At 32.5% G+C, this 12,095-nt stretch overlaps 1 protein-coding gene across 17 annotated transcripts in view; it reads right to left on the bottom strand.

The window, feature by feature from the left end:
- The window catches only part of prkag2a (protein kinase, AMP-activated, gamma 2 non-catalytic subunit a), a 125,369-nt gene that overhangs the window by 19,481 nt on the left and 93,793 nt on the right, over positions 1–12,095 (bottom strand). For all 17 annotated transcript variants that reach the window (XR_015524561.1, XR_015524562.1, XR_015524563.1 and 14 more), the window contains 2 exon segments: positions 9,849–9,930; positions 2,723–2,781 (listed from right to left, as the gene is read on the bottom strand). Coding sequence is in view for 10 of the 17 variants with exons in the window: in XM_087308839.1 (XP_087164965.1) it covers positions 2,723–2,781; positions 9,849–9,930 (141 nt within the window). In the remaining 7 variants the exon portion in view is untranslated.

Here is a 12,095-nt window from a genome sequence, read left to right on the forward strand (position 1 = left end):
TGATCCACTAAATGAAGTCTTCAGTCAACTTAACATATTATATTTTATTTGACATTATCAATGCTGTATAAAAACCTTAAGAAATTGAAAAAGTCACATCAACCTTTCACCAGAAGTTTATCTGTGCCTGAAAAGCACTTGGCCTGCATAAAGTCCATTTTAAGCTTTTATTAAAGCTTATTTATTTATATCAAGCTTTTTAAAAGATTATATATGAGCCTTTAAAACACATATTGTCCATCGTGGATGTGCAGATGATGCTGTGTTAGTCTAGTTGAGATTATCGTCAGTATGTAGCATACGCATATGAAGATTAATAATTAAGCCACAGCTGTGTCTTCAGGAAGAAGCTTTACAGCATCCTCAACTACTTCCTGTCTCTGCTGAATAGAACTAATGGGCTGTTTCTTTTCCAGATAAACGAGAGAAGATGTTGCTTTTATTTAAAGTCATTAGTGGTTGCTTTTCTTCACACGAATCTACATTTGAGAACAAAGCAATAAAACACAGTATATGAGCTTCTGAATACTGATGAGCAGGAAGAGAAGTTGTACAGCGGATTTGAGGAAGTGAATTCATGGTTGCGAGAAACTCTCTGGCAAATTAAATATTAAATTACAGCAGCATAATTTCAAAACTGGAGTTAATTCAGATCTCTTTGAGGAAGAATTTATTGGCACAAAGGTGTTTCCAGAAAAGTGGAACGTGATTTAAAACCTCAATGTGATCCTGAACACAGACATGGCAGAGGCGCTTTTGCTTCTTTTTTCTTCCTCTTTTTTTTAATGATGCGAGGCTCACAGAAGTTATGGCTTTAAACAACCCATCTGCCAGCCAGCAAAGCCCAATGCTGCACTTTTAAGGGCCTGATATACTTCAAACAAAGTTCTTTGTCATTCATCATTTAAAGGCAAAAGGAACTACAAAAAAGCTGATCAATTGTATAATTCATTCATTTATTCTTTTCCTTTTCTTCCTTTATTAATCTGCGTCTGCCACAGCTGAACTAACTGCCAACTTATCCAGCATGTTTTACATAGCGGATGCTCTTCCAGCTGCAACCCATCACTGTGAAACATCCAAGCATACTGTTTCACACACATACACTACAAACAATTGTTGCTTACCCAATTCACCTATACCACATGTCTTAGGACTTGAGAGGGAAACCGGAGCACCAGGAGGAAAACTATGTAAACACGGGAAGAACATGCAAACTCCCTGACCCAGTCGGGGCTTGAAACAGCAACCTTCTTGCTGTGAGGCGATTGTGCTACCCACTGCGCCACCATGCTGCCCCAATGGTATAATATTTTTAACCAATCTGATAACCAGGCACAGGGCCGGCCCTGTACATTTGGGGGCCCTCAGGCAAAATCATTTTGGGGCAAATACCTTTGGGGCCATTACAAACCAGCCCACAATGATTTTATTGCTTATTAAATGCAATCAACGAAACAGAAAAGCAAAGCCTGATTTCTTCTACTTACAGTAAGAACTGTCTGAATGATCTTGACATTTTAAAACAGCACTGTTTTTGTCAACTAGCAGCTTCAAAAATGAGAGATTAAATAATCTTTAATAAAGAAACCAGTGATTCCTTCTTTGCGTCCTTCAGGAGGGTTTAAAATAGTTTTCCATTCATTTAGCAAACAGATTGAAGATTGTATAAAAGATTTTAGGTTGAGATTTATTTATTTTTAAAATAAATTCCAAAAGCAAAAACCCTGCAGTGAAATGACACGAACGATAGCCCAAAGTGTAAATGCATTACTCAGTAATAAAATATACATTCTGAACTCATTCAAACTAAACAAAAATATATATTAACGCAAAGATTGATCCATAAATAATAAAATCAATAAGCAAATAAAGTAAATATGAAAAAAATCTTAATATAAAAAACATTAAAAAAAAAAAGGAAGCAACAGATACTGGGTTAATGCTAATTCCTAAACACAAACTGTATTATTTGCTTCTGTCACCTTTCCTGTTCTTTGCATTTGATATGCAGGAACCAGACCTTATATTAAACTATGATTAATTCAATTAGGACAATACTTTTATAAACATTTTTCAGGAAAAATATTACCGGTGTGCAAAATATGTCAGTGAAAGTTAATTCAGTATTGCATTTCAGTAAAATGCTTTAAAAAACGGGTGTGAAAAATCTGGAAATATCTAATTACGATAAATGTGCAAGACTATGTCTTTGACATAATCATTAGCAGTTAAAAAGCGATGCTTATAAGATTAAAATCAAAGATGTATTAATGGACCAGCAAATAAAATAAAAATAATTTTAAAATTAAATTAAATTATAAAATAAATACAATTAAAATTACACTCAAAATTAAAGATGTATTAATGGACCAGCAAATAAAATAAAACTAAATTTAAAATAAATTTAAAATAATATAAAAATAAGTTTAAATGAATTTAAAATAAAATAAAATAAAAATCAATTAAATTCAATTAAAATAAAATAAAATAAAAATCAATTAAATTCAATTAAAATAAAATAAAATAAAAATTAATTCAAATGACAGATAAAATCAAAGATGTATAAATGGACCAGAAAATAAAATAAAATATAAAGTGCAATAAAATGAAATACCACAATGGTGAATTAAAGTGTATGTTCTGGGCCAAAGCCTTATATGACAAAGACAGTAATATGTGCTGAAACCTTAAATAGCACAAGAAAGAGTGTATTACATACCATGGGTGATTTGTAGTATCTGTGAAGGATGTTAATGAAGTCTGTGATGGTTAACATGCCTGCAGAGAAACAAAAGTACTTGTTAAGACTGTAACAAAACTAACTCTGAAATAAGTCATACTTAAATCAACCCTGCAGGAGAACAAAGCCTTTCTTTGAAGTGTGAAGGTCAGAATAAAAATAAATAAATCATATAGCATCTTCATTCACACACACCACAATGTGTCCCAGAGGAGGCTTAGAAATGAATGATGACTGTTAACCGAGAGGACAGTATTTACTACATTACATACAGTAAAGCTATCATGATGAAAGGCTAAATCAGTGCTGAGATCAGTTTCCAAGATCCTCACCTTGGCACAGCGCAATCACTCTCCTGATTAAAAGGTGATGAAGGCAGGCGTATTTATACACTGTGGCCTGAGGGTTAATCAGCAGGAGGAGAAATGACGGATTGTGGTGTAAGTTTGAGTTATTTTAGTGAACTCCTGATTTTGGTTAAATGAGTTGACGTTATTTTACTTGTTATGAAGTAGATTTTTATTTTCCAAATGTACAGTGTACGGAAACTATTCATACTTTCTGGATGCACTGTGTGTACAGACACATTTAATTGGATGAGTGGAGAGCCAGTTGAATTTGCCATTATATACTTTGAGAACAGGCGAGATGCTAAGGCAAGGGGTCATAAAAGAACACGAGAAAGGACTTGGGGATACAGAACATGTGTAAATACAGACAGAAAAGCATGAAATGTATAAAACATATGTTGAAAATGTTGTGTTTGTTTGAAAAAACACATACTGTGTGCGAGAGAAGGGTCCAGTTTAGATGTTTGAGAACATAAACACTAATCAAGACTGCCAAATTTCAATTATATGTGGAAAAACAGTTATGAATACATTAGATCTATGAGGGCCAAAGTGAGGAAGAGGGTTTAAATTGCGTTTATAAAGGAGAAACTGAGAGAGGCCTGGTGAATCAGGAACTAGCTGTCAAAACACAAAGGTGAGAGGAAGCCAGGATAAAGGTTACCGCAAATTTGAGGGAGATCAGATTGTCCCAGGGAAACACTGTAGATTGGTGTGCTCTGGACATCTCAGCATTTGTGGAATATCCAATAAAGTCTATTCCTCTGATATGCATACCCTCCAGACTGTGTTTGATTTATTAATTAGTATTCCATATATTCCGAAATAATTAGTATTTTGGAAAAGTTATAAAATTATGAACCCTTACAAATCAGTGTGCAAAGTATGTCTATTACACTTGAGAGATAACGGAGTAAAATCAACAGAAAACAGGAATAAAGATTAAGAAATGAGAGCCATAATTCATTATGATGTAAAACATATTTTAAAAAATTATTTAGTTTATTTTTTGTTTTGTTTAAAAATATTTTTGCTCTATTTTTTATTTATGCATATAAAAATTATTATATTCTACATTAATGTTATGATTACATAATCACCCACTGACAGCATAACAAATTAGACACTTTATTTATTGAACATTTTTGCCAGAAAAATAAATTCGTATTTAAAATCCTTTCTGAGTAAGATTTGTGTTACTGTGGTAGAAAAAAACATTTGTTTTAGAGCTGACAATATATTGTTTCAGCATCAATACTGCTATGCGTGCAGTCGCAACAGTCACATCACAGGATCTGCAATGTTGAATTAGGATTATTATTAACCAGGAACCACATTAAAGATTTTTACCATACTGGAGCAAACATTTTTAATTCCTGTGACTGTATGAGCATATCAAGAGTTTAAAGCATAAGATATTGTACCATTTGTAATTTTCATTAAAAGTATTTTATTGAATTATTTCTACATTAAAGACTGTGCAGTGCTGTTTTACATTTGATTGTTCGATTTCTGTACATTATTTCTTACCAAACACAGCTATTTAAGCCATCTGGTTAAATTGTCTTCATATCGCAATTAGTATCGCAGGAAAACAAATGTATCGCAATGTCAGATTTTTCCAATCTCATGCAGCCCTAGTTGGTTTCATAAATTTGAACTGCATTTTTGCATAAATTCAAAGTAATTTAGTTATATTCGAAATTTCTTTTTTTAAATAATATTTTAAAGTATATAAATGATTATTAATTTATTCTACATAAATGTTTATGATTCCATCCTCACCCACCTATCAGTTTGTATGTTTTCTAAAAGACTGTAAATAAAAATATGCATAATACTTATTATTAATAATTATGTTAATAAAACCAAATGCTACATATTAATATATTTTAGAAAATAATTATACCAGAAAATTAAGGGCCCAAAAAAAGAAATTCTATCATCATTTACTCATGCTCCACTGGTTTCTGACACGATGAAGTAACCGTTTGTAAAAATTGGAACCGTTGACCTCCATAAACTACCTGACAAAAGTCTTGTCGTCTATCCAAGTTTTAAGAAGAACAAATAATAACTTCTAGTTGATCATTTGGTATCAGAAGTGGCTTATGTAACAGACAAAGGCCTCTAGAACACGCTTATTTTACCACAATATAATATGATCATGCCTTCATTTTTAATTATTTAATTAGGACAGTAAGGTCTGACTTTGCTTATACAAAAGTCTTGTCACTCAACAGAAATAATGTACAGTATAGAATATAAAGTCATGGAGCAGTGAAGAAAGAATCAATATTGTGTATGACTCCCATGAGCTTGAATGACTGCATCCATACATCTCTGCAATGACTCAAGTAACTTATAAATAAAGTCTTTTGGAAGTGTTCGTGCAGGACTCGCAATGTTTATCAAGATTCTCTGGATTCATCTGCAAGGCCTCCTCCATCATACCCCAGACATGCTCAATAATGTTCATATCTGGTGACTGGGCAAGCCAATCCTGGAGCACCTTGACCTTCTTTGCTTTCAGGAACTTTAATGTGGAGGCTGAAGTATAAGGTGCAGCGCTGTCCCGCTGAAGAATTTGCCCTCTTCTGTGGTTTGTAATGTAATGGGCAGCACAAATGTCTTGATACCTCAGGCTGCTGATGTTGCAATCCACTCTGAAGATCTCTCGCACGCCCCCAAAATGTATGTAACCCCAAACCATGATTTTTCCTTCACCAAACTTGATTGATTTCTATGAGAATCTTGGGTCCATGCGGGTTTCAATAGGTCTTCTGCAGTATTTGGGATGATTGGGATGCAGTTAAATCATTGGACAAATTTACCTCCTGCCACTTTTCCAAATGATCAACTAGAAGAAAAGTAATTATTTGTTGCTCTGACGACAAAACTTTTGTCAGGTAGTATAGCATTTGTTTTACCTACTATGGAAGTCAATGGTTACAGGTTTTCAGCTTTCTTTAAAACATCTTCTTCATTGTTCAGCAGAGGAAAGAAACTCAAAAATGTTTGGAACAACTCCAGGGAGAGTAAATAGTGAGTAAAATTGCCAATTTTAGGTGAACTATCCATTTCAGTCAAATGATTTACAGACATCTAGCTTAACATGAATCAGTCTGACTAAATCACAACCAGTTCAAAAGCCCAATTAAATGAAGTCCAATAAAGGAAGCGTGCTGAACTCAGCTGATGGTGTCCATTAACAAAAGAGCATCATATTCCCCTGATCAGCGTTCATTTCTCAGCTTGAGAGCTTTTTATGAGCAGGTGATTGAGTTAAGCTGACAGAGACTCCTAACGGGGCTCTCTGAGATGAGAGGTTTTAAAACCTGCTAATGAATATCACACCACAGCTCCACCTGCTCTCCTTCACCCTCACACATACACACACCCTTAAAATAACACCTACTAACATTCAACTCGCTTCTAGCTGCACTTTAACATCAGAATGCATTCAAATCCTATTCCAATTAAATAATTAGTGAGAAATTGCTAATCACACACAATATATATATTTTTTTAAAGTTGAGATATAAAATAGCAGTTATTTGTGTCCAAATGAACCCTGGATGCTAAAATATTATACAGATTCTGAATGCCATTTTAAGGGTTTCTGAGTGCTGTATTTGGGCCTACAGTCTACAGTGACTCAGCACTTCAGACAAGCTCAAACACTGAGAGGCTTACAGTACAGCAGCAGCCTGAAAAGCAGGTTAAATACCAACAGCTGCTCACAAAAAAAAAAATGATGCAGACCTTACATTTATAAATGCATCACAATTATTAGAAATGACCCAGAGTTTTTACAGCAGCTTGTTAAAGGCTGTAAGCACCAGTGTTCAGAGATCGCCATCCAGTCGTCAGTCTGTATGATCTCTCTGGAGAGCAGGTGTATTTACAGTGAGATGTTTGATTGAGTCACTCATTCGTTTCCAGAGGCTGGTGTTGAGAGGAAATCCCAGCATGACTCCGCCATAATGAAAGCACCAGTCTAATAAGATTAAGGCACTTAAACATGGGCTACAGAGATCTTTTAGATCAAGACTAAATGATTTTACCACCCTTGCTGATGCAATCAAGGACTCATCGCTTTTCTTATTTACTAAGCAGTCTTTCTTAAAGGAACAGGACATAAAATAAAGATTTCTCATATTCATTAAATCACAAATCTCTTAAATAAATACTTAGCAGTAAGTCAATTTAGTCGAGTTTTCAAATATAAACAACATATCAGTTTAGTATTAAATGTACCAACCCTGACAAAATGCTGTTTGTTCAAACTACTTATTTAAAATGAGATGAAACAACAATTATTGAGTTTTTTGGGACAACTTAAATGTTTTATGTTCAATCAACTTATTTATCAACTAAATTATTCAACTTTAAATTATTCCTTAATAATCAATCATTATTTAATAGTTATTTAATTATTAAATAATTATTATTTAGTAATTATTAATTCCTTTAACAATTCCGGTAATCCGTAATGTTATCTAAACACAAATGTTGTGGAATCAAGCATTTTTTACAGTAAATAGCCCAAATTAATAGGCTATTCAAATGGTGCATTACATAACTAAAGCTATTTACAGGCATTGTTAGTTCATGTAATAAAGAATTTTATGTAGTAACTACACTCAAACAATGATTTTTACTGGTTGTTCACTGGTGTACTTATTTAAAATGAGCTGAACCAACACAATTCTTGAGTTTGTTTTGGCACAACTTGATTGTTTTATGTTCGATCCACTTACATTTTCAAACACATTTACGTTAATTTAATTGATTTCCATTGGGACAACATGAAGGTATTGTGTGGAACCCAGCATTTTTTCACAGTGTTTAAGTAATTTTTAAAATGATTGCATTAACTAACATTAGCTATGTTATCTTCCAAGGATTTGTGTTGGGATACCATGAACGAATTGTGTGGAACAATGTAAATATGTTTACAATGTAAATATTCAATCAGATATGTTCCATCTATTTCACATATTTAATTCGAGGTATGCCTAGAATGCTAAATGTTTCCCCCAGCCGGCTAATTGAGCTGAAGCTCCAGAAATAATTATTCTCCTTTTAGAGGTGCCGCTGGCCAGCATGCGCTTCTATTCTGAGCTGCTTTTGTCAAGGTAAGAGATAAGAGCGAGTATCAGAGGACTGTGAAGGCTGAGAGCGGGACAGGAAGGATCATCTTCAGCCTCAATCTCTTCTAGGCCACAGAGATCAGCATGTGTGTGTTTCAGTCCTTCTGAGAGTCTGCCAGACAACAGCTCCACTTACAACCCTCACTTTAAGAAGCCATTGATAAGAAAAATGCTTTCGGAAACTGATAAGATGATAGTGGCCGAGGCGAGCTGAACATTTGAATAGCTTCTGCTGTCAAGATCAGGCATTTTCTTGCTCTTTCAAAAAGAGCTTTTGTCCTTATCTTAACATTTTTTTTATCTGTAAATAGTTTTGTCTGTTAAGATGTTATTTATACTATATATAGCAATATATTTTAATTAGCATCTATTTTATTTAAATATATACATTTTTAAGGGAAAATTACTAGCCTTACTGTGGAATTTGCATTTTTATTTTTCAAATAGTTTTTAAACATAAAAGTTTTAATAAGTCATTTCTAATAACTAATTTCTTTTGTCTTTGCCATAATGGCATTACTTAATATTTTACTAGGAATATTACAAGACACTAGTATTTAGTTTAAAGTTACATTTATAGACTTAACTAATTTATTAGGTTAACAATAAGCATGTTATATAAATTGGGCAAGTTATTGGACAACAGTGGTTTAGCCATTAGCTAATGGAAAAAAAATATCTTAAGTGGGCTAAGAGTATCGACCTTAACAATAGTAAAATAATAATAATAATAATAAAAATTGCTTTTATTCAGCCAAACTAAAAGAAACAAGATTTTTTCAGAAGAAAAAATATTATATGAATTATTATTTATTAATATACAGTGAAAATGTCCTTGCTCTGTAAAATAGTGCTTGCACTGTAAAAACGCTGGGTTCCACACAGTTGATTTGGGTTGGATTATAATAATTCATTTGTTTTTACAAATTTAAGAGGATTGAACATAAAACTATTTGAAAAAAAGAGCACACGTCATTTTTTGAGAGTGGGAAACACTTAAAGTTTTACAATTTCACAGGACTAATAATTTTGCCTTTAACTATATATGTTTAATGGAGATTCCATATGAAAGGGTCACTATCAAAATATGCAAATACAGTTGAAATCAGAATTATTAAGGTTATTTAAGGTATTAATGATGTTTAACAGAGCAAAGAAATGTTCACAGTATGTCTAATAATGTTTTCTTCTAGAGAAAGTCTTATTTGTTTTATTTCAGCTAGAAAAAAAACTGTTTTTTATTTTTAAAACACCATTTCAAGGTCAAAATTATTAGCCTCTTTAAGGTATTTTTTCTCAAATGTCTACAGAACAAACCATTGTTATTCCATAAATTGCCTAATTACCCCAACCTGCCTAGTTAACCTAATTACCCTTCATGAAAATATCTAGTAAAACATTATTTACTGTCATCATGCCAAAGATAAATCAGTTATTAGAAATCAGTTATTAAAATTTTTACATTTACCAGTGTGTTGAAAAAAAAATCTTCCCTCAGTTAAATAAAAATTGAGGAAAAAATAAACAGGGGGGCTAATAACTCAGGGGGGTTAATAATTCTGACTTTAACTGTATATATAATCATTATATTTTACTCACCCACAAAACTCTGTTTCTTAGTCTCCCACAGAGGGGCGGCTCGGACTCCATTGGCCACCAATGCAAAAAAGGCCTTTTTAACCTAAAAACAGAAGAACAAAAACATTTGTTGTTAAATCTCATGCTAATGTTTCTGCACTAGCAGTGACAGACAGAGGGCGCTGTTTATGCAAAGCACCTCAGATAAAGTGGGATGCAAATTCATCACCACCAAAGCCGTTTTTGCACTAAAGTTTGCACTGAAGTAATAAAGCCTTCACAGATATGCACTCGTTAAATTAAAATCATGTTCTTTCTTTCTTTTAAAACTTATTTTAATATTCAGCCACAAGCTAAATTTATTGACTGATAAATTACTGAGGTGTTTCATAAGAGAAAATGATGACTGTCACTGTGGTGTATATATCAGTAACACATTACAGGTTATTTCCCTTTTAGTGAATTACGAGGTGGCCACCTCCATCAAATTTTGTAACACCTCCACCATTCGACAACAATCAGGCAAAGAGCCACAGCTACTGACAGACCCAAAATTAAATGTTTTTAATTATATTTAAATGTTAGCCTTTTAAAATAGATGATGTTTTACTTGATGAAATTACAATAATAACAATGCAAAATGTGTTTATTTCAAGAAGCAAATATTATCCGAATTATCAGAATACCACCTCTACCTTTCTGTGCAAGGAAAAACTCTGCATTATTATTATTATTATTATTATTATATTATTATTAGTAATAAAATGTAAAAATGAACATTAAAAATGGTTTCAGTTTATATATGGATATTTTAGTGTTTAATAATTCAGTATTTTATTCTGATAATCAAATTGTTTGTTTTACAAATAGGTTTACTGATAAATTATTGATAAATAAATAAATAAATATTCAATTAAATTCAGCTTTATTTGTATAGCGCTTTTACAATGTAGATTGTGTCAAAGCAGCTTCACATAAATGGTCATAGTAACTGGAACAGTGTAGTTCAGGTTTTAGTGTTTAAGTTCAGTATTTATAAATAAATAAATAATGAATTGAAACATTGAAAAATAGATAGTGACAAAATAACAAAAACAATAATACAAAAAAATGCATGTTTACAAACACACGATAACATACATATATGGTTCCCAAAGATAGTGAAAGTCCTTCTGCTTGCTTTTGATGATATAAGCTAGTCAGTCCAGTCCAATGCAGTTCAATATTTCTTTTTTTTACAGTTCTATGGATGAAGCATTCATGTGTTTCCAGTATAATGCAGTACCCCTTCTAGCTTGAAGAAAACCAAAACCCCAGTTTTTTTCTTTCCAATTGTAAGTTCCATTTGATATAAACCAAGAATACAGAGTTTAGCATTTAAAGGTATTTTAAAGTTAAACAAATCCAACATACATTCAATTATCTCTTCTAAAACTTTAGTATTTTAAGACATTGCCAGAGGTAGTAATATTATGTACCTTTATCATCTAAACATTTAGAGCAAACATCTGGAATATTAGCAGACATATGATGAAGTTTATCAAGGGTTATATATATTCTCATTAACCATTTATATTGAATTAGTTTAAACCTGGTATTTACTGTTTATGTTTGAGCTTTCAAGCAAGCATAAGTCCAGTCTGCTTCATCTACATCTACTTGCATGTCTGTTTTCTAGGCATTTAATAGTACTTAAATTGTTGGTTTTTAAAATCAATTATATCCCTTTTTGTTTTGTTTTGTAATTTTTTTGTTGTAAAGATTTACATTTTCACTTAACATTTAAAGGCTTTAATTTAAAAAAAAGTAACAATGCATTACAAAAAAAAATCACTTTATTAAAAAAATAAAAATAAAATACAGGAACACCTTTAGGGGGGAAAAAAACTAGCATAACTACTGTATTATTCCCCAAGAAAAGCAAATAATGTATGTTAGAAGGGGCCACATTTTACTAGAACTCCTTCCCTATCTTTAAGAGTAAACATTCTCAGCATGGATCCTATACTGCATGGCACAGTAACTCAAGCATAACACATGCACATAACCTGAGGTGGGCGACCAAGCCTGTAAGAACCTGCAGAGCAAATATTTCCCTCAACGAAATTCCTGATTGCAGCACTTTGGAGTGCATATCAGGCTTAAATCCAATCCACGAAATTACTGAAATATGTAATCCTGTGGAATGTACTAACAAACACGCTGTAATTATCAGTATAAGCTAAAGTAGAACCCTGTGATTTCTGCAATGAAATTATTTGACTAAGA

The sequence above is a fragment of the Danio rerio genome, chromosome 24 (assembly GCF_052040795.2).
Source record: "Danio rerio strain M-AB ecotype USA chromosome 24, GRCz13ab, whole genome shotgun sequence".
Lineage (NCBI taxonomy): Eukaryota > Metazoa > Chordata > Actinopteri > Cypriniformes > Danionidae > Danio > Danio rerio.